The 27,756-nt window shown below is 56.7% G+C and overlaps 2 protein-coding genes across 4 annotated transcripts; one reads left to right on the top strand and one right to left on the bottom strand.

The window, feature by feature from the left end:
* Window positions 1-247: 247 nt before the first annotated feature.
* Window positions 248-14,586, top strand: Crat (carnitine O-acetyltransferase). 2 transcript variants are annotated; one of them, XM_042681136.1, is made up of 14 exons: window positions 248-483; window positions 2,715-2,978; window positions 6,849-6,967; window positions 8,155-8,208; window positions 9,507-9,672; window positions 9,863-10,037; window positions 10,550-10,728; window positions 11,121-11,221; window positions 11,577-11,696; window positions 11,809-11,931; window positions 12,007-12,142; window positions 12,521-12,583; window positions 13,152-13,289; window positions 13,754-14,586. In XM_042681136.1, the coding sequence occupies exons 1-14, from the start codon at window positions 457-459 to the stop codon at window positions 13,967-13,969; spliced, it is 1,881 nt and encodes a 626-aa protein (XP_042537070.1). In that variant the 5' UTR covers window positions 248-456; the 3' UTR covers window positions 13,970-14,586. The 2 variants fall into 2 exon arrangements, with proteins under 2 accessions (XP_042537070.1, XP_042537071.1); XM_042681137.1 differs by lacking the exon at window positions 248-483 and adding an exon at window positions 1,263-1,385.
* A 1,612-nt stretch (window positions 14,587-16,198) lies between these two features.
* Dolpp1 (dolichyldiphosphatase 1) lies at window positions 16,199-25,947 on the bottom strand. Of its 2 annotated transcripts, XM_042681275.1 has the most exons (8): window positions 25,700-25,946; window positions 21,997-22,097; window positions 21,711-21,795; window positions 21,529-21,628; window positions 21,269-21,367; window positions 20,624-20,752; window positions 20,139-20,228; window positions 16,199-17,463 (listed from the first exon to the last, which is right to left on the bottom strand). In XM_042681275.1, exons 1-8 carry the CDS (start codon window positions 25,773-25,775, stop codon window positions 17,427-17,429), a joined length of 717 nt encoding a protein of 238 aa, XP_042537209.1. In that variant the 5' UTR covers window positions 25,776-25,946; the 3' UTR covers window positions 16,199-17,426. The 2 variants fall into 2 exon arrangements, with proteins under 2 accessions (XP_042537209.1, XP_042537211.1); XM_042681277.1 differs by lacking the exon at window positions 20,624-20,752 and having other exon boundaries at window positions 25,700-25,947.
* Between the last annotated feature and the right edge of the window lie 1,809 nt (window positions 25,948-27,756).

The raw sequence follows: 27,756 nt of genomic DNA, 5'->3' as shown, positions 1-27,756 counted from the left end.
TCCTCCGCCGTGCCTCGAGTTCCAGCGCCACGCGGGGTCTTCAACCGCTCATCGCGGCTCCGGGCCGGGCCCGCTCCCCCCCCCCCCCGCTAGGCCACGCCCACTGTAGGCTCCACCCCCTCAGCGCCTAGCCAAACGGGCCGCAATCGGCCCGGGCCCCGCCCACTACATTGGCCCCGCCCACCACCGTCCCCGGCCCCGCTCGCGCCTAGCCACCCCGGGCCGCAATCGACCGAGGCCCCGCCCCACGCACGCTCTCCTCCCCGGGGCCGCCCGCCCGCAGCCCGCCCGGCCCGGTGGGCGCGGGGCCGCCTCTACCGGCTGACCGCTGTGGTGACTCGGTGACCTTGGACCTAGATAGAGACCTAGCCGAGACTCAGTGGCCCGAGCAGCGGCGCGAACTTTGCCCAGAGAGAGGGGCGGAGCGGATTGCGTTTCCACACGCGGACGGTGAACATGTTAGCCCTTGCCGCCAGGACCGTGGTGAGTGCGGCCAACGCCCGGCCTAGAGGGCCCTGGACCGGCCGGGGGGACGCGGGGCCCGGCGGGTTGCGCAGCGGCACCCGGATAGGGAAGCGGGCCCCGGAGAGCCGGACAGCGCAGAGCAGCAGCTGTCCGCCCAGGCCTCTGCTGCCAGGGTGGGGTCGGCCGATGGGCTTCCTGAGTTTGACAGGACCAGAGCTAGGTCAGAGGCAGGCTCGAACCCATGTCCTCTAGCGCTTAGTCCCAACGATCTGGAAAATGCTGACTAACCCGGGGGCCAGCCTCCACCCTGAGACTCCAAGACAAGTAGGAGACCAGGACAGTCCAGCCCCAGGACCACGCTCCCAGTGTGTGAGAGCACACTGCCACTTGGCTCAGCCCTGGGCTGCTCCTGTCCAGGCGACAGCCGCTTGTTCAAGCCTATCTGAGTGGTCAGTCTCCTCTCTTCAGGTTTATTAAGTGGCCCACCAGGATTTGTATGTAAGAAGAGGAACTCCTGGAGGGATCAGGTTGGACTGTGCAGGCAGTCCTCAGAACTGGCACAAGGCGGCAGGTGGCAGCTCCTTCCCCAGCCTGTCCCCTTCCACCTCTCCTCCCCAGAGGGCAGCCACGGACACCACTATCCTGTTCTGAATTCCTTTTCTTTCTGATTGATCCAAGTCCATCTCTGCTCCTGTGGCTCTGTCTCAGACATTCTGGCCAGAGGCTTGGGGAACACATTTGGGCACCCCAGTGGTGCCTGGTGTCCATCTGACCCCTTCCATCTCCAACAGAGCTGTACCCTGTCCCACAGACTGCCTCTGGGTCATCTGTTTGGACCACCAGACTGGCCTGAGCCCTGAACTGCAAGGAAAACCAAGGAGAGGAAGGACTGGCTAGACCACTGCATCAACTAATTCAGAGTTAGTCCAATCCCGAAGCCAGTGTCTTTTGCCTCACTTTTCATACCAAAAGCCCTCCAAATTTGGCCATCAGCCGTATGAACCCCAGCTGAGGAAAACCATGTGTTGGAGGAGGAGTCGCCCAGAAGGGTCCCAGGAGTCTCAGAGAGAACCAGTGGACAGGGCTCTTGGCAGCCACTGCCCACTGGTGTCCCTTTCTTGGTGTCTGCTGCCCTGCACCAGCCCTAATTTCAGAACTGATATGGCTGTGGTGGTTCATCTGCCCAGCAGTTTCTGCCCTCCAGCCAAGTTTTCCCACATCAAAGAGATCCCTGTGCAGATTTTGACAGGTGGATTTTTTTTTAACAACCTCCTGGCTTACCTCCCTGGCACTGGGCCCATCCATTGAAGGCAGGGAAAAAAACCTCCCAAGTTTCCTCCGTTTGCCTACTACCGACCCATTCACCTGCTCTTCTCTCCTCTCTTGGAGGCTGCTTTCTAGTAGCTCCCTTGTCATTGCCACCAACCAGATGCCACCATACCCATCAACACTGCTACCCTACCTCCCCCTGAATCTTGGCTTTCATCTTCTCTTTCTAGCCAAATAGGTGTCTGCCTCTTGCTAGGTTCTGCTTGCCCACCCACTTGGTAGTACAGTTAGGCTTAGAAGTCCAGCCAGGGCAGACAGACAGGACTCAGAACCTCAGCCTGCCATAGGAGATGGGAAGCAGACAGCAAAAGTATGCCAGAGATCGACCAGGCCAGCAGTCTGGGACCCTTCTGTCTCTTTCTGCCACCTCTAGAGTCTCAAGGACTCTCCACCACCACCACCCCCCCTTGCTTTTGCTCTCACTCTGACACCTTTCACCTTCCATGCCAGGCCACTGTCTCTTGCTGCAGGGCTGCCCACATTCACTATTTGCACTTCACAAACAAAGAGAAAGCCAGGGACCGTGGCCTCGCCCAGAGGTGTTGTCACGGTATGGCTCTCTGCTTTTCTCTTCCCAATGGGTGGGAGAAAGGGAGGTGGAGGGCTTGGAGAGTGAGCTGTTAGCTCACTCTGTTAGCTGACTTGTCTTCCCAGAGTACGGGGGTAGGGGGTCTCTGCATCCAGCCTTCGCCTCTGCCACTCAAACAAGTTCATTCATCCTGACTGGGGTCCACTGAATCCTACCAAGGATCAATGACCACACCCCGCCTACAGCGCCAGGTCAGTGAGAGGCGGGGAAGTCAGGGCAGGCACCACCCATAAAACCCAGGAATGGCACATAAGTGCCCAGGTCCACAGTGTGAAGAGTGGCAGTGTGAGGAGCTGGAGAGAGAATGAGCAAGATCTTCTGCTTTCCACAGGTGAAGCCCCTGGGCTTCCTCAAGCCCTCCACCTTGATGAGTGTCTCCAGTCGCTTCAAGGCCCACCAGGATGCACTGCCCAGGCTGCCCGTGCCCTCGCTCCAGCAGTCCCTGGACAGTTACCTCAAGGCACTGCAGCCCATCGTGAGCGAGGAGGAGTGGGTCCACACCAAGCAGCTCGTGGATGAGTTTCGTACCTCAGGAGGTGTAGGGGAACGCCTGCAGAAGGGGCTGGAGCGCAGGGCCAAGAAGATGGAAAACTGGGTGAGTGCAATGGGAGGGGCCGCTGTAGGGTTCCAGGGGCTTGGGGCTCCTCCTAGAAATCCCTCACTGTGGCCTGTTACTAGCTGCACAACCAGATGCTTCCAGTATTGCTGCTCTGGCATGTACCCACGTTTGACCCCATGAAGCTTCCTGAGCACTTACACTGAGTCTGGCAACTCCCGGGGTGTTGGGTGAGCAAGAGGGACTAGCTGGAGCCTCTTAGAGCTGATACTCAAGCAGCAGTAAAGAGGACACAGCAGTAGGTGAAGTCATTTCAAGCAGGGTCATGCCATGAAGTAGACAAATGATAGACAGCACACAGGTAGGAGAGGCTGGGGTGTGGCTCAGTAGTAAAGCATATGCAAAAATCTGGGTTCTTCCCTAATCCTCAGGGGAAAAAGGTGAGGGAGATGGAGTGAGGGCTGGAAAATGGCAGCATCTTTATGTTGAGTGGGCAGGGAGGGCAGGAAGAGGGACAACAGGAAGGTTAGGATCTGAGCCATTAGGGCAGATGTGGGCTGGTGTGCAGGGCAGGGGCCAGGGAAGTCAAAGAGAAGGAAGGAGCTGGGCACTAGTGGGTGGCTCACACTTGTAATCCCAACTACTCAAGAGCTGAGATCTGAGGCTCACAGTTCAAAGCCCAGTCAGGAAAGTCCATGAGACTTATCTCTAACCAAAAAGCCAGAAGTGGAGTTGTGGCTTACGTGGTATAGCCTTGAGCAAAACAGCTAAGGGATTGTGCCACCCAGTTTTGAGTCTGAGCTGTTAAACAAATGTGTTTAGCTTGGGAAATACATCTATGCTGTTGCATCCTGAATTTCACTGAATTTGTCCTCTATTCAAACATAAAAATTTTATGTTCCCTCCCAGCCACTAGGAGGGAAGTGGGAGTGGGGAGGCGGTGCTTCACTTGGGGGGATTCCTTTTTTTTTTTTTTTTTTTTGCCAGTTCTAGGGCTTGAACTCAAGACCTGGGCTCTGTGCCTGAGCCTCTCCGTGCTCAAGGCTGTCACTCTATCGCTTGAGCCATATAGCGCCATTTCTGACTTTTTCTCTGTATGTGGTACTGAGGAATCAAACTCAGGGCTTCATGTATGCTAGGCAGGCACTCTACCACTAAGCCACATTCCCAGCCCAGAGGGGATTCTTGTGGATTGGACCTGGTGCTTCAGAGCAGGGTGGGTAGTGAGTGAGGTCCTCACTGTTTAAGAGACAGTCAATGGCACTCGTGATAGGATCCAAAGCAACTTGGTGAAGAGCCAGTCTGGGGTGAGGAAGGGAGAAGCAAGCTATGGGAAAGAAGCAGAGCTGGGCTCCGGCCTGTGAAGCATAGTCATCCCTCAGTAGCCACAGAAGGTGGTGCCATGTCCTCCACAGCGGTCACCCACCACAGACCTTCAGGTCCATCTTAAAATGCTATGGCATTTGCTTCTAACCTAAGCACACCCTCCGGCACACCCCAGATCACCTGTGGATTGCTTCCAAGGCTTGACATGCTGTGAACTCTGTCACTAGTTAAGTTACACAGGGGGAAGGGGGCTTTTTGCTCCCAGCAGCCATTGGATATGTATACCAACATTTGTGAGGCATGCAGATTTATCAGTGCCAGTAGGGCACACAGGCTGACGAGAACCATCTGAGGAGCTTGGGTCTGTCTAGCCAGGTTCCAAATGACTTCCAGGACCTCATTTGGCTCACACATGGGACATTTACCAACCATGCCCTGCTTTAAAGGATAATGACAAAGAAAAACATGCATAGACATGGCATGTATGGGTGTGAGGATTTTCCCGAACATCCTCCATTCTGGGTTGGTTAAAGCTGGACACAGAACCCACAGATCTGGAGGATGGCTGAATGAGAAAGGTTGTGTGTGGGGCTGGGGGGGGGCGGCAGGTCAGGGTTTTGCCTCAGGGGGTCAGGATGCTGACCCGAGGAGGAAAATCACATTTTTCCAGCTTTGTTTCACCAAGGACTCTTTCAAACTGAAGCTTCTAACTAAAGGGGTGACGCCACACCTCTCCCCTCACAGAACTCCTGCCACCATCTGGCATTGTCTCTGGGGTTGCCCACATTGCAGGCCCCCCTTTCTCTAGCCAGGGGCTTAGGGAGTATTGGTAGGCTGCAGGCCCTTGGCTGCCCTTTCCTGCCAACAAGGAAACTGAGGCCCAGAGAGACAGACCCAAGCCAGGGCCTCGTGAGGACCCTCTCAGGAAGGCCGGCAGTGCAGTCCTCAGGCTATGAGTCAGCACATGGCGGTCCTCAGGAACACGCCAATCTCCTCTTGCCTGAGTTGAGTGGGCAGCACCCCCCTCCCTATGTGGCAAAGAGACATTTCCTGCTGCTGCCTGGGGGGCGGGGGGAGAGGAGGCACGGTGGGTTTGGGGCCTGCACAGTGGAGGACATGTACTGGGGAGAGTCGCAGTCAGCACAGACGAGTCAAGCATGCCAGGCACCTGGGTGTGCACAACCCCAAGGCAGCCATTCAACCTGGTGCCGGTGGCAGGTCCCTGCCCCCACCCCACGCGGAGCAAGGTCCCTCAGGATCGTCAGGATGTGTCATCAACATCCCGCAACAACACAATAATTTACCCTCAGCGCCAGTCCCCCTCAAGATACCAATAAAACAGGAGGGCCAGGTGCTGTGGGCGGCCCTGTACCAGGGCCCCCTTAAACAGGTCCCGGTTCAAAACCTCATTCGTTGGACCTTTTTTTTTTTTTTTTCAGTACTGAGTCCTGGGGTAGAACTTAGCTCTCAAATACGCTAGGCAGTGCTTTTCCATTCTGACCTATGCCCTGAGCCTTTTTGTATTTATTTTGTTTTTCAGCAAGGAACTAGTTAACACTTTGCCCCAGCTGGCACAGCGCCCTGAATCCTCCTGCATCTTCCTCCCAGGTAGCTGGGGTGAAAGGTGTGTGTGCTGCCATACCTGGCTTGAACATTTTTTTAGTATGTCTTTCCCATTTTTTCCTTCTGTCTCTCCAGGGGTGCATTTTTTACTTATGAATGTATCATTGTGGATTTGAGGTTTGGTTTTTTGTTTGTTTTTGTTTTTGTGTCAGTCCAGGGGCTTGAACTCAGGACCTAGGCATTGTCCCTAAGCTGCTTTTGCGCTCAAGGTTAGTGGTCTACCATTTAAGCCACAGTTCTACTTTCGGTTTGTTTTTTTGTTTGTTTGTTTATTTGTTTTTTCCAGTCCTTGGGCTTGAACTCAGGGCCCGGGCACTGTTCCTGAGCTTCTTTTGCTCAAGAGTAGCACCCTACCACTTGAGCCACAGCACCACCACTGGCTTTTTCTGCTTATGTGGTACTGAGGAATTGAACCCAGGGCTTCACGAATGCTAGGCAAGCACTCTACCACCAAGTCACATTCCCAGCCCCTACTTCCAGTTTTTTGTTGGTTAATTGGAGATAAGAGTGTCACAGACTTTCTTGCCCAGGCTAGCTTCAAACCTTGATCCTCAGATCTCAACCTACTGAGTAGCTGGGATTACAGGTATATTCCACCAGTATTGGGCTACTAATATGGCATAATCACCATCAGAACATAAGATAAAGAAGAGGTTAGAAGTGTCTCAGTGTGTGAGTATGTGTTTTATCAGTAAGTGTGAGGCCCCAGGTTCAATCTCTAGCACCACAGGGAGAAAAGAAAAATTATTCACCTTTCTGCCACTGCCCTCTGCCCAGTTTCTTCTCTTGCATGCTTTCTTGGCAGTATCCACTGCACAGGTGAAGAGGAAAACAGTGGGCTAAAGGGGTGCCTGGGCCTCCACATTCACTTGGACATCTGGGCTGCAGAGTAAGGTTGGGGGCCAGTAGGGCCAATCAAGTCCCTGTGCCCCTGCCTCTGACGCCCTGGTCCTTGTTCAGCTGTCCGATTGGTGGCTCAAGACTGCCTACCTCCAGTTCCGCCAGCCTGTGGTCATCTGCTCCAGCCCGGGCGTGATGCTACCCAAACAGGACTTCATAGATCTACAGGGTCAGCTTCGGTGAGTGGCTGGGCCAGTGAGCACTGGGAGAAAGCCAGGGACCAGGGCCCTGCAAATTCCAACACCCCAAAGTCTATTCCCCAGGAGACTGCAACCTGCTCTTCTCTTATCTCCACAAATAGAAAAGAGGCATTGTCCCTGCTTTACAGATGGGGAAACTGAGATCACCATTCAGGTGATAGGTTGTTTCTAACTGTGCAGCACCAGGCCTGCCTAATTCTCCTCAGCTGGCCACAGGGGTGACCTTTATACACATTCCCCTTTCCACATTCAGTCACGTCACCTGCCCTGCCCTGCCCTAGTCCCCGTTCCAGTCCTAACAGAGATAAAAATACCAACAACTGGGATCTCCTGTCCAAGGACCTGCTAATCACTCTGTGCTGCCACCTGCTTCCCTTAAAGAGACCAGGGCAAGCAAGAGCACCAATGAGGCCCTGAGTTCAATCCCTAGCAACACACACACACACACACACACACACACACACACACACACGTAATAATGAATAAAGGGACCAGTGCACCCTGGGAAGGGCTGGAACTTCAGCCTCAGAACTCTGGCTGTGATCCCTGTGTTGGGGTGGACCTAGGTACTAGGGATCATTGGCATGGGCCAGGACACTCCTCTTCATAAGCCCAGCTGGACCAGGCACCAGTGGCTCACTACTGTAGTCCCAGCTATTTAGGAAGCTGAGATCCGAGGATCCTGTTTCAAAGCAAAGCCCAGGCAGAAAAGATTCTTATCTCCAACTAACCACCAAGAAGTCAGAAATAGAAGGGTGGCTCAAGTGATAGAGTACTAGCCTTGAGCACAAAAGGTAAGTGAGAGTACAAGACCCAAACCAAAGGGAAAAAAACAGCTCAGTAAAACCACCAAAAAAAAAATATTCAGGGAGAAAATCCAGGTTGACTGCAGTGACTTGTAGGTTGGTAAGAAGGAAGATCAGAAGGAGAAAAGGATCTGAGGTGACACTGCCAGCCACCGCCCTCACTGCAGTGACAGCCTCCCTTAAGGCCCTCCGTGGGTGGGGCTGGCTGGCCACCTGTATCCCCCTGAGCCCTACAGAGGATGCTCCCAGGTGGTGATCCCAGGACAAGGGATCCGCGGGTGCTTGGCCCAGGCTCTGCCTCCCCCACACCCAACACTTGACCTGGCCACACAACTTCACATCTCTAATCCACCCCTCTAGGTTTGCTGCCAAACTCATCGAAGGTGTGTTGGATTTCAAGGCCATGATTGACAAGTAAGCAGCCCCACCCCCACCCTCTTCCTTGTCCAGGCCTGCCTAACACTGTCGCCACACTTGGCCCCTAGCCCTGACCTGTCAGCCCAGGCTCAGAGGTCATTTGCATTTCCTATTGGCTCAGTCTCCACAGGAGTTGGGGACAATGGCCACTAGAAGCTGAGTTGCTTAGGTCCCATGTCCCAGTTACCGGGACCTCCTCCTAATGATTTCATCCCATCTCACCTCAGCAGGGGACTCCATGTTTCATCATGTCGGTGACAAAATCAAGCCTGGGAGAAAGAAGGGAGGGAGTTTCCAGAGGGCTCATAAACAGTGCTTCTCCAGCCAGGCATGGTGGCTCATACCCGTCATTCTAGCTACTCAGGAAGCTGAGATGGTAGTTCAAAGCCAACCTGGGCAGAAAAGTCTGTGAAAGTTTATCTCACAATTAACCACCAGAACAGGGCACTAGTGGCTCACATGTGCAATCCTAGTTACTCAGGAGGCTGAGATCTGAGGATCAAGATTTGAAGCCAGCTCAGGCAGAAAAGTCTCTTAGACATAAGACTCTTATCTATAATTAACCTCCCTGTCCCCCCCCCCCAAAAAAAAGGAAGTGGTTTTATAGCTCAAGTGGTAGAGCACTAGCCTTGAGCACAAAGATGCTCAGGGACAGCACTAGACCCTGGATTTAAGCCCTACAACCAACAACAACAACAAAAATTGGGCTGCAAATATGGCTTCGTGGTAGAGTACTTGCCTAGCATGCATGAAGTCCTGGGTTCAATAAACAGAAAAGGCCAGACATGGCTCAAGTGGTAGAGTGCTAGCCTTGAGGAAAAAAAAAACTCAGGGATAGCACCCTGGCTCTGAGTTCAAGCCCCAGGACCGATTAAAAAAAAGTGCTTCTTCAGCTGGGCACAGTGGCTTACACCTATAATCCTAGCTACTCAGGAGACTGAGATCTGAGGATCATGGTTCAAAGTCAGCCTGGGGGAAAAAAAAAAAAGTTTATGAGACTTTATCTCCAATAAACTACCAAAAAGTCAGAAGTGGAACTATGGTTCAAGTAGTAGAGTTACTAGCCTTGAGGAAAAGAGCTTGAATGACTTCAAGCCCCAGGAACCACACAAAAACAACAAAAAGAATAGTGCTCCTCAGAGGAAATGCAGCTCTCCTGATACTCACTTAGCCCTGCCCATGAGCAGGGGCAGGGGCCTGCTTGTGTGAGTGCCCACTGGCCAACACAGCCCCTAGCGGATGCCTCTCCCCCGGCCTCTTTCCCGATCACCTGCCCAGTGTGCTTCTCCCCACAGCGAGACCCTGCCAGTAGAGCACCTGGGTGGAAAGCCTCTGTGCATGAACCAGTACTACCAGATCCTGTCCTCCTGCCGCGTGCCGGGTCCCAAGCAGGACTCCATCTTCAACTTCATCAAGAGCAAGAAGCCACCCTCCCATATCACAGTGGTGCATAACTATCAGGTAGGGGTTGGGCACTCAGGGCTGGGGGCCTGGGAGGGGCCCAGGAGAGGGATCCAGGACCACCTCCCTCTTTTACCCCCAGCCTGACTCCGTCCCCTCCACACTTGGGGAGGTTTTGGAGGCTAGTGGGCCACCGTGGGTGCGGCCACCCTGAGCCAGCCCCTTTTTCTCCCCTGCCTGTGGCCGGCAGTTCTTTGAGTTGGACGTGTACCACAGCGATGGGACGCCCCTCACCTCCGATCAGATCTTCGTGCAGCTGGAGAAGATCTGGAACTCGTCACTGCAGACCAACAAGGAGCCTGTGGGCATCCTCACCTCCAACCACCGCAACACCTGGGCCAAGGCCTACAACAACCTCATCAAAGGTGCCTGCCACCTGTGCAGGCCTCGTGGCGTGCCAGGCCGGGACCCAGGACGAGGCTGGCGCAGCCATGTGTGGGTCTGCAGCCTCTCAACTCTGTATCGGGGATAGGGACATAGAAGCTCAGTTTGGTCAGGGTGGTGAGTCTTCTCTCTCTGAGGAGCACACCTCCATCTATGCCTCCTCTCCCACCTCGCTCCCCAAGTCCCATACTAGTCAGAGGCATCGTCCTCAAGAGTCACAGCCTAAGCTGTGAGATCACTGCCAGCCACACCAGCTCCTGGGGCCCTGCATTTCCCCTTCTCCCTCAGGCATGTGGGGTGGGGCACAGGGCGGTGCAGGACCCTGGGGATGGCGGAGGGACTGTAAATGTGCACCCAGCACTCAGGAAATACCATGGAAGCCCCAGAGGCAGGGGACCACCTCTCCCAGAAGGGGACAAACAGGGCAGAAGAGCCCAGGTCCTCAGGGACTCACCCTACCTCACATCGCTCCACCCCTCCCTCCCACCCCCAGACAAGGTGAACCGAGAGTCGGTGCACTCCATCCAGAAAAGCATCTTTACTGTGTGTCTGGACAAGCCGGTGCCCAGGGTCTCAGAGGACATCTACCGCAACCATGTGGCCGGCCAGATGCTGCATGGGGGCGGCAGCAAACTCAACAGCGGCAACCGCTGGTTCGACAAGACACTACAGGCAAGTGAGGGCCTGGCAGGGCCTCCCACCCACAAAGGCACATATCTGAGCTTGGGCCCCAGAACCAGCACTTCCGGCCCCTCCTTGGCCTGGCCTCCCTCGCCTCCCACTGGTAACGCTGAAGGGAAGCCACAAACTGGATGCCATGGTAATTACCATATAGTGGCCTGTCATTATGGGGTCTGTATACCACTGGCTGCTGAGCGCAGACCTGCTGGGGTGACCTGCACCTGTAACTCAGGACTCATGGCCAGGGCAAGCTTGTGGAGCCACTGAGGTCCGCACAGCGGACTTCAGCTTCAGGGCCTTCCTGTGACACCGACCAGAGAGTGGCTGGCTCAGGGGCCACCATCCAGGGGCCTGGGGCTGACAGTGTCCCCTCTTGTCCACAGTTCATCGTGGCAGAAGATGGCTCCTGTGGGCTCGTGTACGAACACGCAGCCGCGGAGGGCCCCCCCATCGTCACCCTGTTAGATCACGTCATTGAGTACACGTGAGTGTGGCTACAGCGTTGTCCCCCAGAGCCCGGAGGAGACAGGCAGGTGACAAATGTGGCTTGTGGCGTGTCACTCCCTTTGTTACCTAGAAGGTGGTTTTTTCCTCCAGGAAGCTGCAGCGGACACACTTTCTAGAGTCTGTCAGGACAGCATTGAATTCCTGGCCTTGGGACCATGGACAAGTCCCCTGTCCCCTGCCTGGGGCCTGATCCCAGACCTTCTCCACTTGTCAATTTCAAAGAGCCCACCCAAGAGGCCCTGCCAGCTTGGCTTTTCCCCCCCTCCCCCCGGACAACTCCAGGCTCTGGTGGCATGGGTGCGAGCCTGAGCTCCCAGGTCCATTTCCTGCAGGAAGAAGCCGGAGCTCGTGCGGGCCCCCATGGTGCCCCTGCCCATGCCCAAGAAACTGCGGTTCAACATCACTCCCGAGATTAAGAACGACATCGAGAAGGCCAAGCAGAACCTTGGCATGTAAGGCCCTGCAGTGAGCCCAGCCTTGCCCAGAGATGGCGTCCCTGGGGTTGGCAACGAGCCATTGGGCGCCGCCTTCTCCCCTCTCATTCCACTCCACATCCTCTCCCAGCATGATCCAGGACCTGGACATCACGATGATGGTGTTCCACCACTTTGGGAAGGACTTCCCCAAGTCGCAGAAGATGAGTCCCGATGCCTTCATCCAGATGGCCCTACAGCTGGCCTACTACAGGTGTGCCCCACCCCCAGGAGGAGGGGCAGCCTCTGGGATCAGAGGGGTGTGCACTCAGCCCCGTCTCCCACTCAGGATCTACCGGCAGGCGTGTGCCACGTACGAGAGCGCCTCCCTGCGCATGTTCCACCTGGGCCGCACCGACACCATCCGCTCGGCCTCCACAGACTCGCTGGCCTTTGTCAAGGCCATGGATGACTGCAGCGTGGCAGTGAGCAGTCTAGGGCAGGGAGGGAACCCCGGGCTTGAATCATCTCCCTTCCTGCTCATTGTCAGCACACATTGATTAGCATCTTCGGTATTCCCATCCGGGAGTGGGCAATAATCTAACAGAAGATTAGGCCATGAATTTACTTCTGTGCTTCCTGGCAGCCAAAGAGAAAAGGAAGCCATTTGTCCTTTCATTATTGACTGTCAGCAGGCACCCACTCTCTTTTGGGCTCTGACTGGGGACTGAGAGATGGAGGTCCCAATACTTGGCTCTGAAGGAGCTGGGACCCTAGAGCTGGGTGGGGAGAGGGCACTGAGGTCGGAAAGGAGCAGGGCAGAGATGGTATTGCAGCCTCCTCTGATCCTTACCCCCTTCCAGGAGCAGCAGAAAGTGGAGCTACTGCGGAAGGCCGTGCAGGCCCACCGAGCCTACACTGACCTAGTGAGTGAGTCCTGTAGCCATGTCTCATTGAAGATGCATGGCCACATTTTAAAGTGAAAAGCCAAGGCTGGGCCCAGTAACTCCCTGGTCCCTAATCCCTTATAGCACAGGCCCCTGCGCCTGAGCCATGTTCTTTCCCGGATGCTGAGGGTGACCATTGCCAGGGAGGTCCAGCTGCTCCAGCTGTGGCCAGGGAGGCAGGGATTGTGTGCCTGTCCTGGCTCTGGCTGAGCACAGATGGTTCCCAGTCCCATGCAGACATCTAGATTTCACTGCCACATGCCACAGCTGAAGTCCCTGAGGCTCCAGTGCCAGGATCTGCCACAGGGCCCCAGCCAGGACAGCCACACCCAGCTCCAGAGCCCACATTCTCTGTCCTGCTTCCCAGAACAGTTCTCTGCTTTTCCCTGATCTTAGTTTCCCCATCTGGAAGTCAGGAGCTCTTCTGCCTGGCCTCTAGTCCTGATGGACCGGTGGCCGGACGGGGCCGGGCTGCCACAGGAGTCAGGTGGCAGGATGCCTACTAGGTCCTTAGCACCTGCTTCTGACACTCCTCCGCCCCCTGCAGGCCATCCGTGGGGAGGCCTTCGACCGGCACCTGCTGGGCCTGAAGCTGCAGGCCATCGAGGACCTAGTGAGCATGCCTGATATCTTCATGGACACCTCATATGCGATTGCCATGCACTTCAACCTCTCCACCAGCCAGGTAGGCCACAGTCCCAGCCACCCTAGTGCAGGGAGCAGAAGAGAATCTGCTGACAGCTGGACTTCGGGGGAGGGGAGAGATGGCCCCCATAGGCCACCAGAAGCCCACTGCCAAGGCAGTTTGAGTCCCAAAGAACTAGGTGCAGCCCAGACAGGCTGAGAAGGCATCAGAACCCCTCAAGAGAACCCACTTAAGTCATTTGCTGGTCAGTTGTAGAGAAACACCTGATCAGCCTGTGCCAGGTGCTAGGGTACAGCCAGGGAAAGGCCGTGGGGCAGCAGTACCCCCTGGGAAGTTCAGAAATCAGAGGAATGGTGGAAGGGAGAGCTCAGGTCTCTGAGGAGACTGAGGAAGACTCCACAGAAGAGGTGACCACAGGGCTGGAAGATGAAGGAGCTGCTCTTGTGGCAGCGTGGCAGGAGCAGTGGGCCTTGGGCTGAGCGCTTTGATCCTACTGTGTCCAGGTCCCCGCCAAGACAGACTGTGTCATGTTCTTTGGGCCTGTGGTCCCAGATGGCTATGGCGTCTGCTATAACCCCATGGAGACCCACATCAACTTCTCCGTGTCAGCCTACAACAGCTGTGCTGAGACCAACGCTGCCCGTATGGCCCACTACTTGGAGAAGGCTCTCCTGGACATGCGGGTGCTGCTGCAGAGCCACCCTCGGGCCAAGCTCTGAGCCCAGGGCCCAGCTTGCCAGCGCCACAGCCAAGCCCTCCCGGGGAAGGGCACCTGCCAGGGCTCCGCTCCTTTGCTCTGGTGTCCCCGATCCCTGATCTGAGCCAGGGACAGCATCGGTAGTGGAGCTGCAGGCCCAAGCCCTGTACCTTTTGTGGGCTGTCCTGGGGGCCTGCTGAGACCCAAACAGCTGGGGCTGAGTAGAGAGCCTGAGTCCCCAGCATGCCATCCATGGAGGCCTCCCTGAGGAAGGGATCAGGCCATGCACAAACCATGGCTAGGGAAGTCGAAAAGCTTCCTTTTCTCCCCAGCTCAGCTCTGGCCCAAGCCTGTCATCTCCAAGGCCAGGCTCCATCATCCTGGAGACAGAGGACTAGTTCTGAGCCTCCTTGAGGCTGAGGGGCTAGGGGCGGGGCCTCCAGATGGAGGGAGACCCCCAGGTCTTGCTTGGCCCTCCCACCTGGAGGCATCGCCCCGTGTGCTGCCATTCTCTTTTGGATAATGTGACTCCTGGGCCTCAGCCCTGTTGCTTCCAACTCAGCTTGATTCCTGAACCACAGTCGTGGTTGCCTCATGTGGACATGCCGGAGAATCCATAAATAAAGGGGAATGGGCTAAGCAGGTGTTTCGGCTAGGGGGCAGGGGTGTGGGCACTGGGCCATTGGACCGCAGGGTTCCCAGGGGAAGCCAAAAGGAGCCGCAGGCCAGCCCCGCATTTGCGCACTGGGCCAAGGATGGTGCCAGATCCAGGGCTGCGTTCCTCACCTATCCTGGCTTGGGCCTTCCAGGGTCCCCTGAGCTGGGAGCTGGCAGTGTGGCCAGGGCCCCAAGAACTGACCCAACTGTTCCCATGGAACCTAACGAGTTAGAAAGGGCAGGTACGTTCACCCCAAGGGCAAACACCTGTTCCAGATGGGCCAGGGACCAACCCCTGGCTCATGGCCAGGTAGAGGCCACAGGCCTTTACAAAGTCACTGGGGCACACTCAAAACCCCAGAGCAAGTCCCCGGGGTGGAAGGTTGGTGGCCTGTGAGCCCAGTACTTGCAGGCCTGACCTGCAGCCCTCCCCTCGGGCGAGGCCTCTGGCTTGCCCATCTGAAGATGAACCAGTTTACAGGTTGAGGTTGCTAGAACACTAAGTGACCGCAGTGGATGGACTTGTCCTGGGAGCCCCAGGCCCACCCCACATCTGCACGGTCATCCCAGCTACCCCAGGGCAGTGGGTGGAGGACTCAGGTTCAAGCTGGCAAAAGAGGTACGGATAGGGCTGATCCAATGAGGCCAGTGCAGGTCCCTTCTGGCAAAATCTCCCCAGGGCAAGGTGGAGGTGGAGCCTGCCTGCCACAGTCTCCTGATGAGATTCGAGAAGGCTCTTGTAACTCGCATGGCTCACACCTGTCATCCTAGCTGCACAGGAGGCTGAGATCTGAGGATTGCAGTTCAAAGCCAGCCTGGGGAGGAAGTGAGACTCTTAGGTCCAATGAAGTACCTAAAATTCAAAAGTACAGGTGTGGTGGCTCAAGTGGTAGAGTGCCAGCCTTGAGTGGAAAAAGCTAAAGGACAAGCGTCCAGGCCCTGAGTTCAATGCCGAGCAGCAGTACACACACACACAACCAGTTTGACAACTAACTGAATCCTCCTCAGGTCACTACCAGTCTGGAGTGGCCTTCGTTGGAGATCAAGGTTCTGAGGCCTCTGAGCCTGCCCATCCCCCACGCTTATGTGAGAACAAGGTTGCTTTACCCGTGCTCACTGCGGATCAGCTCCCGTGCTGGAGCCAGCTGTGGGGATGACCTACATGCACCTCAGTTCTACAAGACCTCTACCAGCCCAGCTCGATGTGCCAAAGCACGACAGTCCCACCCACAGCAGAAGTACTGACTTAACAAAGGACGCGAGACATTAGGAAGGGTGGGCGCTGTATGCGCTCTTGCACTCTACTCTGGGCAGTTCTGGGGCTTCTCATGCTAGGAGTTGGGCCTGGCCCAGCCTGCACCACACAGGGTCCCTAAGACCCAGGACGAGTTCTGTGGCCGAGAGCTGGGCGGTGGGCTGAGAGGCCTGTGCGGAGGCTGCGTGGGCACTGGTGGGAAATGTCACAGGCCATTCATGCCCCCGCCTCAGGGTCTGGAGGGGACCTGGTGCTTCTGGTTTCCTGGTCCTAAGTGTGTGCTTTCCTAAGGGTCATGTCCCCCAGGTGTCCCAGCCTCTGTTCATGAGCCCAAGCCACCAGAGTTTAAGATTTTATTTGAAAACAATAGTAAACAATTTCATTTAATTTCCTTAAATCAAACCACCGCACACTTGGCTCGTCGGTCAGTCGGTCAGTCGGTCGGCGGGGAGGGAGGGAGGGAGGGATGCGGCGGCGCCCCACCTCCGGAGCCAGCCCGGCCCTGCCTGTCTGCCATGGCTTCGGACACAGCCTTTACCAAATCCTTTACCAAATGAGCGAGTAAAGCACCACGACATTGTGCTTCAGCAGCAGATTGCGGACCTCTCGAAAGAGAGAGGGGTCTGCTTCACTTCTGGAAACTTCCAGGAGGCTGGAAGCATCTCCAACGAGTGGGGCAGAGCGACTAGAGACAGACGGTCCCCTAGGAAGAGCCCTTCCTTCCCCAGGCTGGGCAGGGGGCTCCAGCCGATGGGGCGGCCAGGAAAGACGGGGGCACGGACACGGCACGCGGGAGGGGGAGCCCCAACTCCGGGTTCCTTTGCGATTTGTTCGAGGAGGGATGGTGACGCTGCTACTGGATGGCCAGACAAAAGGAGCTGTAAACCCTTGGGTGCGGCGCACCCACATGTGCAGGCTCTTTTGTCACAAGGGGACACGGGGACAGGGAGCAGAAAAAGCCCTTGTGGTGTCAGGAGGATGACCCGGGGTGGAGTGGTGGCAGCAGCCGCCAGGCGCGTGCGTGCTCGCTGGGCCTACCCCATACGGGAAACACTGGCGAGGTTCTGGAATGGCAATGGTAGCAGGGGGGGCGCGGGTGCTTCGCTTCTCCTGGCCCGGCCTGGGCAAGGGGCTGCAAGCTGACCGGACCCCTCTGCAGGACAAGCTCTTCCAGCCCCTCCCCCCAAATCGCATCTGCCTTTGAACAAACCCCAAAATAAATAGCGTGCACTTTTCACCTGGAATTCCTGGCTGGAGACCAGAGGCACAGCCCCCATCCACTACCCCACATCTGGTGCCCAGGCCAAGGGCACTTTCTGCCCAGCTAGAGGCTGGCAGCAGCACAGCGGGGTCTCTGACCACGTGGCTCCCAGGCAGCAGGCCCTCCAGGGTCCTGGTGGAGGGACTGGCTCGGCCCTTTGGTCCACCTTGTCCATTAAAATTAAAATAACGAAAAGAACAAAAAGGCTCCACTTGGTGACTTGGGTCAGGTGAGGTCTCTGTTCATCCCTCCATCTGTCATCCTGCCCACCCTGCGGGCGCCATGCGGGCCACACAGGCCCACCAGTCACTGCAGCTTCGTCCCCAGCTTGCGCTGTCTGTTCCTGTAAAATGGGGTGGGGTCAGTGTGGAGACACGGGTGTCCAGGGGCCTGCCCCTGTGCCTGCTGCTCCCCGTCACAGTACCCAGGAAATGGTGGCAGTGGTGACTGGTGTGAGCCAGCGGGCCGGGAGCTGGAGACGGCCAGCCCATGGCTACTCTCCATCACCATCCCAACCTCCCAACTTGGAAGCCCAGAAAAAGAACCAGGAGACGGGGTGGGATAAGGGAGGCGAGAAGCTGCTGGCCGGTTCTGTACAGACAAACGAACCAAGGGGGCGCCAGTGTCAGCACCGAAACAGAGCGCCCTCCCTCCGTGCATGGAAGGTGTGGAGCAGGAGGCCGGGCAGGGGCACAGTGCCCCTGGCTTAAAGGGTTCTCATATCCACAACGGGCTCAGCAACCTGAGGGAAGCAGGCTTCATCACCCTATTTTTTAAATGTATTTATTAGTTTTAGTACTGGGTTTGACTTGGGGCCTTGATGCTGTCCCTTAGCTTTTTCACTCAAGGCTGGTGCTCTGCCACTTGAGTCACCCAGCTCCATTTCTGGCTTTCGTTGGCTCATTGGAGATAAGACTCTCGTGGACTTTCCAGCCTGAGCTGGCTTTGAACCATCCTCAGATCCCAGCCTGGTAAGTAGCTAGGATTACAGGTGTGAGCCACTGGCACTGGCTGTTGTTTTTGTGTGGGTGTGTTGTTTGTTTGTTTGCCAGTCCTGGGGCTTGAACTATGGGCCTGGGTGCTGTCCTTGAGCTTCTGTGCTCAAAGCTAGCACTCTACTGCTTGAGCCACAGTTCCACTTTTGGCTTTTTGTGGTTAATTGGAGATGAGCCTTATGGACTTTTCTGCCTAGGATGGCTTCAAACTATGGATCTCCGGATCTCAGCCTCCTAAGTAGCTATGAGCCACCAGAGCCCAGCACTCCTAGTCCTTTTGTTTAAGTTTGTTCAGACTACTACCTCCTTCCGCTGCTTCCTGACTAGCTAGGATTACAAGCATTAACCACTATATACCTGGCCCATTATCCCTCTTTTCTAGAGGTATCGACCAAGGCTCAGAAAGGAAAATAGGGCCTGTCTAGGGTCCTCATTAAAATCTAGAAACCTAACTAAGGCCCAGAAGGCTTTGAGCTACATGGCCCCAGCCATTGGCCTACTGAGGTCATTTTCTCTGCCAGGAGCCCTCCCTGCCAGCCCCCCCCCCATCAGCCCTGTCTGCTCTGTCCCATCACTCCAAGGAGAATGGACCCCTGTCACTAGCTGACAAGCCTCTGAACTTCGCTCCTGACCTGCCTCACACAGAGCCAGCCTTGGCTCCTCACAGTCCCCTGGCTGCCACACCACAACAGAGCAGGAGAGAGAGAGAGAGAGAGAGTGTGTGTGTGTGTGTGTGTGTGTGTGTGTGCCAGCCAGCAGAGGGGTGTGTGTGTCTGTGTGTGTCTGTGTGCATGATCCAGCCAGCAGTGTGTGTGTGTGTGTGTGTGTGTGTGTGTGTGTGTGATCCAGCCAGCAGAGGGTTGTGTCTGTGTGTGTGTGTGTGTGTGATCCAGCCAGCAGAGGGGTGTGTGTGTGTGTCTGTCTGTGTGTGTCTGTGTGCGTGATCCAGCCAGCAGTGTGTGTGTGTGTGTGTGTGTGTGTGTGTGTGTGTGTGTGTGTGAGATCCAGCCAGCAGAGGGGTGTGTGTGTCTGTGTGCGTCTGTGTGCGTGATCCAGCCAGCAGTGTGTGTGTGTGTGTGTGTGTGTGTGTGTGTGAGATCCAGCCAGCAGAGGGGTGTGTGTGTCTGTGTGTCTGTGTGCGTGATCCAGCCAGCAGTGTGTGTGTGTGTGTGTGTGTGTGTGTGTGTGTGTGTGATCCAGCCAGCAGAGGGGTGTGTGTGTCTGTGTGCGTGATCCAGCCAGCAGTGTGTGTGTGTGTCTGTGTGTGTGTGTGATCCAGCCAGCAGAGGGGTGTGTGTGTCTGTGTGCGTCTGTGTGCGTGATCCAGCCAGCAGTGTGTGTCTGTGTGTGTGATCCAGCCAGCAGAGGGGTGTGTGTGTCTGTGTGTGTGTGTGATCAGCCAGCAGTGTGTGTGTGTGTGTGTGTGTGTGTGTGTGTGTCTAGGTAAACAAAGGCAGGTGGCATCCAGCCAGGCAGGCCAGGCTGGGGGAAAGCTCCTGGGCCAGCTGGGGTTTCTTCCTCTAATGAGATTGCCCTGCCCTAACCCTCAAATCCCTTTTCCTCGTGGATCCGGGCTTTGCCCTTAAGCTGGTTAGGGTAATTTGGACCTTGAGGTACTCACACATTCCCTAAGTGCAAGGCCCACCCTGCCCTAGGCCTCCTCTGGAGCCTGACCTGTCTCACTGCCCCTCTGAAGCCCTGGGGAGGAGGAGCAGCCCTCCTCAGCCTGACAGGCAGCCCATCCAGAAGCTACGGTGAGGTGAGTTGAGTCAGGAGACGGCACAGCCCAGCTGCGCCCTGACTTGCTATGCAAGTGCAGGCTGGTCTCCAATAACCAGCTCCTGGGAAGTGCCAGGCGCAGCAGCCCCCCCGCTCGACCCCCCCCACTACCTGAAAGCGCTCGGGTGGGGACTTCCCTCCTGTCTCAGTTTACTCATCTGTAAAATGGGGCCCAGGAGAACTCAATGAGGCAATACCGGAAAAGCCAGTGGGGACCATGGCGACCGCTGTCCCTTCAACTCACCTGGCTTCTGCCCGGGTCACTGTATACTCAAACCAGAGGACATTGGGAATGAGGCTCGTGTCCCGGATGAGGAAGAACTCAGAGATAGGCCTGGAGAATAGACACCAGAAAGCCCTGAGCCTGCCGCCAGGGCAGATGCCTGCCAGTTCCCAAGGCCCACACCACACTCGCCCCCATGGCCTGGCCTGAGACCCCAGAACCCAGGTGTGTCACTGTGTCACCTCAGGTGGGAACACTGCCCACAGCCCAGCAGGACTGTGGCTGCCTTGTAAGTCCCTGAGAATCTAGGCAACAGCAAAGGCTGGCACTCTGGCTTCTGGGCTTGGGGAGACCTGAGTCCCTGCAGCAAGCCCCTTGGGGAGGTAGAAGCCAGGCAGGTGAGGCCTGCAGCCTTGTGCCACCACAGGGCCCTTCTGCCACCACTGTGCCCACAGGAACGAGCAGGCCCCAGTGCCGTGAGGGTGGGATGGCCAGGAGCCGGTTACCAGGCTGCTATCCTGGGGAACAGCGGGGTGAGGACCTCCTGGGTGAAGACAAACCAGGCGATGGCCATGAGGCTTCCAGCGATGCCCCCGTAGAGCACCTGGCTCCAGGTGTGGTACAGCAGGTAGACCCTGGGCCAAGGCCAGAAGGGAAGTTGATGAGAGCCAGCCAGCCACGGGCCCGCACACTCCCCATGTCCGAGCGCCAGCTCCCCAGGGACCTGTGTGTACACGGGTGGAGCCACGTGCCCACGGGACAGGCTCCCAGAACACAGCCTCCACTCCACCTCTACCAGGACACAGGATGTTGCACCCCAATAATGGCTCCAATGGCTCCCCACCTCTAGATGTGCTAGCTTGACTGGGAGCTGCCTCTCTCCTGTCCAGCCTTTGATCTCTGACTTTGTCTTCCAGGGGCTCCTCTAGGAAGCTGGGCACAAATGGCCAATCCACAGAGCTGTCTCCAGAATCTCAGGCTCCCTGAATGAGCTAGAAGGGGGCAACTAAAGCCCTGCCCCTTCAAACTGGAGGCCTCAGGCCCTTTTCCAGCCCTGCCCCACAGGCTCTGGAACCAGGGTTTGGTGGGGTCCAAGGCCCAAGAGTGCAGCAGGGCACTTGTGGGTGGGCTGGCTCCTGCTCCCTCCGTACCTGCTGTAGGAGACTAGAAAGGCCGCCGTGAGGAGCCCCAGGGAGAGCACATGCCTCCACAGCAAGTCCAGGAACCTGGCGTTATTCGTTTGGTGCATTCTGGGAAAACAGGCCCATCAGACAGCCTTAGACCTCAGCCTGGGGTCCAGGCCCCTTCTGTTTCAGTGCAGCTCCTCCCAACCCCAAGGGCTGTCCCCAGGTGTAAGCGGAGGCCCCAGCAGAGCCCAGCCTGGGTCACCACGGGGGAGGTCCAAGCTTACCTTAAATACAGGAAAAGGAAGGAATAGACGGAGAAGAACCACATAAACTGGGAATGGCTGGAGGGCATCCCGTACTTGGTGCCCACTGCTGAGTGGGGGGCTGAGGGAGAGAAGAGACCAGAGCATCACGGAGGACAGGGACCTCCCAGCCAGGCCCCGACCTGGGGGACCCCAGGCCCTACCTCCACAGGGCCGAGGCTCCTGGATGACGTTCTTGATCAGCCAGTTGACCCCTTCGTTCACTGCCAGGCCCCCGAGGAATGAGATCTGCCAGGGAAACGCATGCAGTCAGCTGGGCCTTTTGTGTATCAGTGATCGGAGCCTCACACTGGACCTCCCAGGCCAGCCAGGGATCCACACAGACACAGGGAGGCAGAGACAGGAAGAAGGCAAAGCAGATGGGCTTGGCAGGGTGGGGGCACTGCGGAGTGGCAAAGGGAGTTGGGGGGTGGGGAGAGACAGACTTACTGTGTGCAGCTCCCGCTTGAATATGATGAGGGTCACAAAGCCAGTGATGACAAAAACAGGGCTGAGGCTCAGGTATGCAAGGAGGTATCCAGAGAGATCTCCTACGAGGAGGCAGGAAGAGCACTGAGCGCAGGCATCAGAGGGGCCAGCCCCTGCAGGTCACGTGGGGCCTAGACCAAAGAGGAGGCCCCCACAGAGCTAGAACCAGAGTCATGGGTGCCCAGTGACCAGATGAGCCATTAATATCATGGGAAGCTCATATACTGTGAGCTCTGAGCAGGTGGCTCTAATACGTCCCCGTTGTAGGAGAAAGGAACTGAGTCCCAGCAGGAGTCTGTGAGTTGCTCAAAGTCAGAGCCAGGAAGAGGTGGAAATCCAGGTCTTTGGCCTGGTCCCATTATGCCCATCCTGACCCCACAGGCTGTGACACCAGAGGCAGGCTGGGACTGCACAGGGGGCCTCCACAGTGCCACCCCAGGACTGCCCTGCTGAACCCTGGGACTCTGGAGAAGTCTGCCACTCTCTGGACATCACCCAGGTTAGGTCCACATCAAAGACTCTGATTGGGCGAAGTCCAACAGGATAGCACGAGCCTGTGACATGGTCTCTAGCACCGAGGACACAGTCTCTGCCGAGACTCACGCAGGTGACAGTGAGTGAGATGGCCCACACTACCAGCCTGGCCTCACGCAGCAACAGGGAGGTGTGCATAGAGGGCTGAGCACAGACTCTGGGCCTGCAGAGATGCTGTACCCGCCTGGCCTTACCCAGAGGGGGGCTCACTCAGCATTGGCCTTAGAGAAAAGGGCAGCAACCTTGGTTCAATTACTGGGGCTGCCACCGTACCAACAGGTAACAGATCTTTCCTGTTTTTGGAGACAGGGTCTTAATATGTGAGCCAGGCTGGCCTTGAACTTGTGCACCTCCAGCCTCAGTCTCCCCAATGTGAGAGTCCAGGACCGCGCCACCACGCCTGACTGTTCTAGCTCCTTTCCTTCTCTGAACACCTGCCTCCCCATCCACCTCCTTCCAGCCCCGATGACTGCAGGACAGGCGTGCCAGTGCCCCCACCGCTTTGTCCCCTCAGCAAGTGACAGCACATTGGCCACCCTGTAGCTGATGCCAAGACTCTGGCCTCACCACTCCCCACGCCGTCTGTGGCTCCCACCGCCCCTGGGCTGCGTGTCCTTCAGGCCCGCTCACAGGCTCTGAGCTGCCCGGCCTGGCCTGCTTCCCTAACACGCTCTGCGCCAGTTCCAAGCCTGGAGCTCTCAGCTCCCTGGACACCCTGTACTCTGTCCTACTTCTAGGCCTTTGCACACACTGCTTCCCCACCTGGGACGCTGCTGGGGTGAGGGCAGCAAATACAAACTGGGTAAAGTTCCCCCGACAGTGGCAATGAGAAAGTCAGACTGGGACGCAGCTCTCTCAGTCTGCGACTTGGTGCAGCCACCAGGCCGTCTGTCTCCCGCTCTACACTGAAGGATGCAGGAGCGGGGCAGCCACTTCTCCCTACACTCCACCCCAGCTTAGCTCCTCACACTTGTCCAGGTACAAACACTAGGTTAAAGCATGCATAAGGGAAGCAAGTCCAGTGTGATCAGGGGTATGAGAAGCGCAGGGGTCTCAGACGCATTTCCAGGGCACTGGCCAAATGCCCCTCATCATGGCCTGCATGCACCATGTTGCTCGCAGCTGCCAATTTCCTTCTTACTTGCAAAGTTTCCAGCCTTGCAAGAAGCTTTTCTAAAGCCAAGGAGGGAAGATGCTGAGGCCTTAGCCAAGTCTCTCCTCCACTCCCCCACCCTTTTGTTGTCGGTTTGGGGCCCGAACTCTGGGCCTGGGCGCTGTCCCTCAGCTCTTCAGCTCAAGGCTAGTGTTCTACCACTTGAGCCACAGTGCCACTTCTGGCTTTTATTTGTTGCTTATGTGGTGCTAAGGAAATCGAACCCAGGGCCTCATGCATGCAAGGCAAACGCTCTACCACTGAGCCACCTTCCCAGCCCCCACCCCTTTTTTTTGGTGCCAATACTAGGACATGAACTCAGGGCATAGGTGTTCTCCCTTAGCTTTTTCCACTCAAGGCTGGCACTCTACTACTTGAGCCACAGCTTCTGGGGTTTTTTTGGTGGTTCATTGTATAGATTTTCCTGTTTGGGCTGGCTTTGAATCACAATTCTAAGGTGTCAACCTCCTGAGTAGCTAGGATTACAGGTATGAGCCATCCTCTCTTCCAGCATTGGTTTTCCTCCTATAAAGCATTTTCCTTAGAATATCAGTACAGGAACCCACAAGGCCTGTCCACCATTCTAAAACCCTGAGCAGACCCAGGGCCTAGCTTGGAATGTGCTTAATGGGTCCTGGCTGAATGAATGAAGGAAAGGCAGGCAGGCAGGCAGACAAGTGGGTAGGGCCCAGAACTTGGCAGGACTGCCCCACCCCAGCATAACCCAGAACACCCAAAGTCAAAGTTCTCTGGCATGCAGCCCTGGAGCCCTCAGCAGGGCCTCACTTCCCTGTCTCTGACCAAGGCAGCAGTGAGAGCATCTCAGGAGTCACCGAGGGTCCTGAACATCCTACCCAGAAGGGTCCTGGGAAGGTGGGCAACATTAACTCCAGTAATTTTTGTTTGGTGCTGGTACTACATGCTGTCCCTTAGCTTTTTAGCCCAAGACTGGGGCTATATACCACTTGAACCACAGACCCACTTACATCTCTCTTTCAATTAATTTTCTTTTCAGTGGTTCATTGGAAATGTGTCTCAAGGAAGTTTCTGTGCCGGCTGGCTTTTGCAATGGCAATCTGCAGATCTCAGCCTCCTAAGTAGTTAGGATTACTGACGTGAGTAAGCACCTGGCCCTAACTGCAGGTATTTATAGCTGTTTACTTGGTGCTAGGCCGTGGGCATGGTCTCCTGAGGCCTGCTATCATTGGATTCCCACACCATGTTAGAAGAGAGGCGCCGTTAGAAGAGAGGGGGGCGGGGGGCGGGAGAAGGCTCTTGCAGGAGGCCCAAGCCTGCACCAGGGCCGGGATGCGTCTCCTCTCCAGACTCGGGATCCACACTACTCGCGCCGACCGCCCCCAGAACCGTCGCTAATGGATCCTCCGGCTGGCGCTTCAAGAGGCATGTTTGATGCAAGCTCTGCAAGTCGCGATCCCCGGGGCCCCCAGCCTACCGGGCGGGCGCGTTCGGCTGCGCCGCTCAGGGCGTGGCACCAGAACACGACCCGGCCCGGCCCCGGCTCGCGCGCCCCTGCAACAGGGAGCTCCGTCTCGAACGAGCGCCCCGAAGCCCCGGGTCCGAAGGAAGCCGGCACTCCCTGCACGCCAGGCGCGGCGGAGGCCCCCGGGGGCCGGGAGAGGGCGGGGCCGAAGCGCCAAGGGCCAGGCTGGGGATCCTTTCCCCGCCCCCTACGGACCCCGGCCCCGTTCCAGCCCACCCGGGCCCCCGACCCCGGGGAAGCGCTCCGGCCGCGCAGCCGCAAGGCGCGCGAGCGAGTAGCTCGCAATTTCGCCCAGCTCATCGCCGCCCGACTGCGCCTGCGCGGCGCGCGCCGGCCGAGCCCCTCCAAGGCTCACGGTTTGACAGTTCCCACCCCGGTCCCTCGGCGCCCACTCCGCGGGCCCGCGCGGCCTGGAGCGCACGGGGATGGGGGGTCGCTCCCAGGAGGAAGTCCCCCGAGTCCGCGCCGCCTTTTACCTGCAGGATATTCGACGTGGGTGAGGGTCACCGGCCGCCATGAAGCGGGGAGCGAGCACTGTCCGTCCGCTGCCATCTTACCCGGAGACCGGGCTTCTCTGAGCAGCCAATGGGGAACGAGGGGGGCGGTGGTCCTGACCTATCACGCCGGGGAGGCGCCACACACCCAATCAGAGGCCGATATAGGTAGTGGCGCAGCCATTGAGTGTTCAGCCCTTTGGGCTGCAAGGAGCAGCTAATCAGACAGCAAGAACCCTCGGCGCCTGCGAGCCGGCCCACGCCGCACCCAATGCGGAGCGAGCGCAGAGAGTTGTTTGACCAATCAGGAAAAGGGAGGGTTCCAGCCTTGAACAGAAAGCAGAACAGCCAACCCGAAGGTGTTTTGGCGTCAAGGGTGGGCAGGGCGAGCCAATCAAGGACTAGCATGAGGGGCGTGTTGTGCTTTGGTGGGAGCTTTGGTTCGAGCGGATCTGCAACCCAGACAGGAGGGTTCCGTTGTTGGAATCTGCTGGACACCACGGAGTCTGAACTGACCTACTTTTAACCATGACTAAACTGAGGTCAAGTACGACTTCTGCTACTAACCAGACTGCCTTTTTGTTCACAAAGTGCTCAGGTCGAAAGGGACTTCCTGGGGAGGAGAGGGGTACACCAGGCCTTAAACACTTAACAAGAGGGGAAGATGGAAGCTTTTTTTTTTCTTTTTTCTTTTTGTCGGTTGTGGGCTTGAGCTCCGGGCCTGGGTTGCTGTCCCTCAGCTCTTTCACTCAAGGCTAGCACTCTACCCCTTTGGGCCACAGCTCCACTTCGGATTTTGGGGACCAAGCACCAGTGGCTCACGCCTGGAATTCTAGCTATTCAGGAGGCTGAGATCTGAGGATTGCGGCCCAAAGCCAGCTCAGGCACAAAAGCCCGTGAGATTTTTTTTCCAGGGCCTGGGCCCTGTCCCTGAGCTCGGAGCTTCAGCTCAAGGGGAGCGCTCTACCGCTTGAGCCACAGCGCCACTTCTGGTTTTCTAGTGGTTTTATTGGAGATGAGAGTCTGACAGACTTCCCTGCCTGGCCTGGCTTTGAATCATGATCCTCAGATCTCAGTCTCCTAAGTAGCTAGGATGACAGGCGTGAGCCACCAACGCTCAGTAAGACTTTTTTTTTTGTCAGTCGTAGGGCTTGAACTCTGGGCTTGGGTGCTGTCCCTGTGCTCTTCAGCTCAAGGGGAGCGCTCTACCACTTGAGCCACAGCGCCACTTCTGATTTTCTAGTGGTTTTATTGGAGATAAGAGTCTCACGGACTTTCCTGCCCAGGCTGGCTTTGAACCGCGATCCTCAGATCTCAGCCTCCTGAGTAGCTAGGATTACACGCGTGAGCCACCGGCGCCCGGCTCGGTAAGACTCTTATCTTCAACTAACCACCAGAAAAATGGAAGTGGTGCTGTGGCTTCAAGTGGTAGAGCACACTAGCCTTGAGTAAAAGAGCTCAGGAGCCGGGTTCTGGTGGCTCACACCTGTAATCCTAGCTACTCAGGAGGCTGAAATCTGAGGATCTCGGTTCAAAGCCAGCCCTGGCAGGAAAGTCCATGAGACTCCTATCTCCAATAAACCATTAGAAAACCGGAAGTGGCGCTGTGGCTCAAGTGGTAGAGGGCTTGCCTTGAGCTGAAAAGCTCAGGGACAGCGCCCAAGCCCAGAGTTCAAGACCTATGACCGACAAAAAAAAAAGAGAGAGCGAGCGAGCTCAGGAACATTGTCCAGGCCCTGAATTCAAGCCCCATGACCGACAAAAAGGATGAGGAGGAAGAGGAAGAGGTGGTGAAGGAGGAGGAGGAGGAAAGAGGGAAGGAAGAAGGAAATTGAAAAGATTCTCAGGTTTTCCTGAGGCCTGACTGGACCCAGTAGGGATAGAAGGAACCTTGGTTATTTTTCTATTCCCTGGAGCTGCCATAGAGATGTCTTGCACTCCCACCTGGAAGAGCCCTGGGCAACATCCCTGAGCAAGGCCTAGGTCCCATTAGCAACACTAGTGTTTATGGATGGAGGGAGGATAAACCAGAATTCATC

This window comes from Dipodomys spectabilis, unplaced genomic scaffold (genome assembly GCF_019054845.1).
Source record: "Dipodomys spectabilis isolate Male_0828 unplaced genomic scaffold, ASM1905484v1 ptg000067l, whole genome shotgun sequence".
In the NCBI taxonomy this organism is placed as follows: Eukaryota; Metazoa; Chordata; class Mammalia; order Rodentia; family Heteromyidae; genus Dipodomys; species Dipodomys spectabilis.
This window is presented reverse-complemented; position numbering and strand designations above follow the sequence as displayed.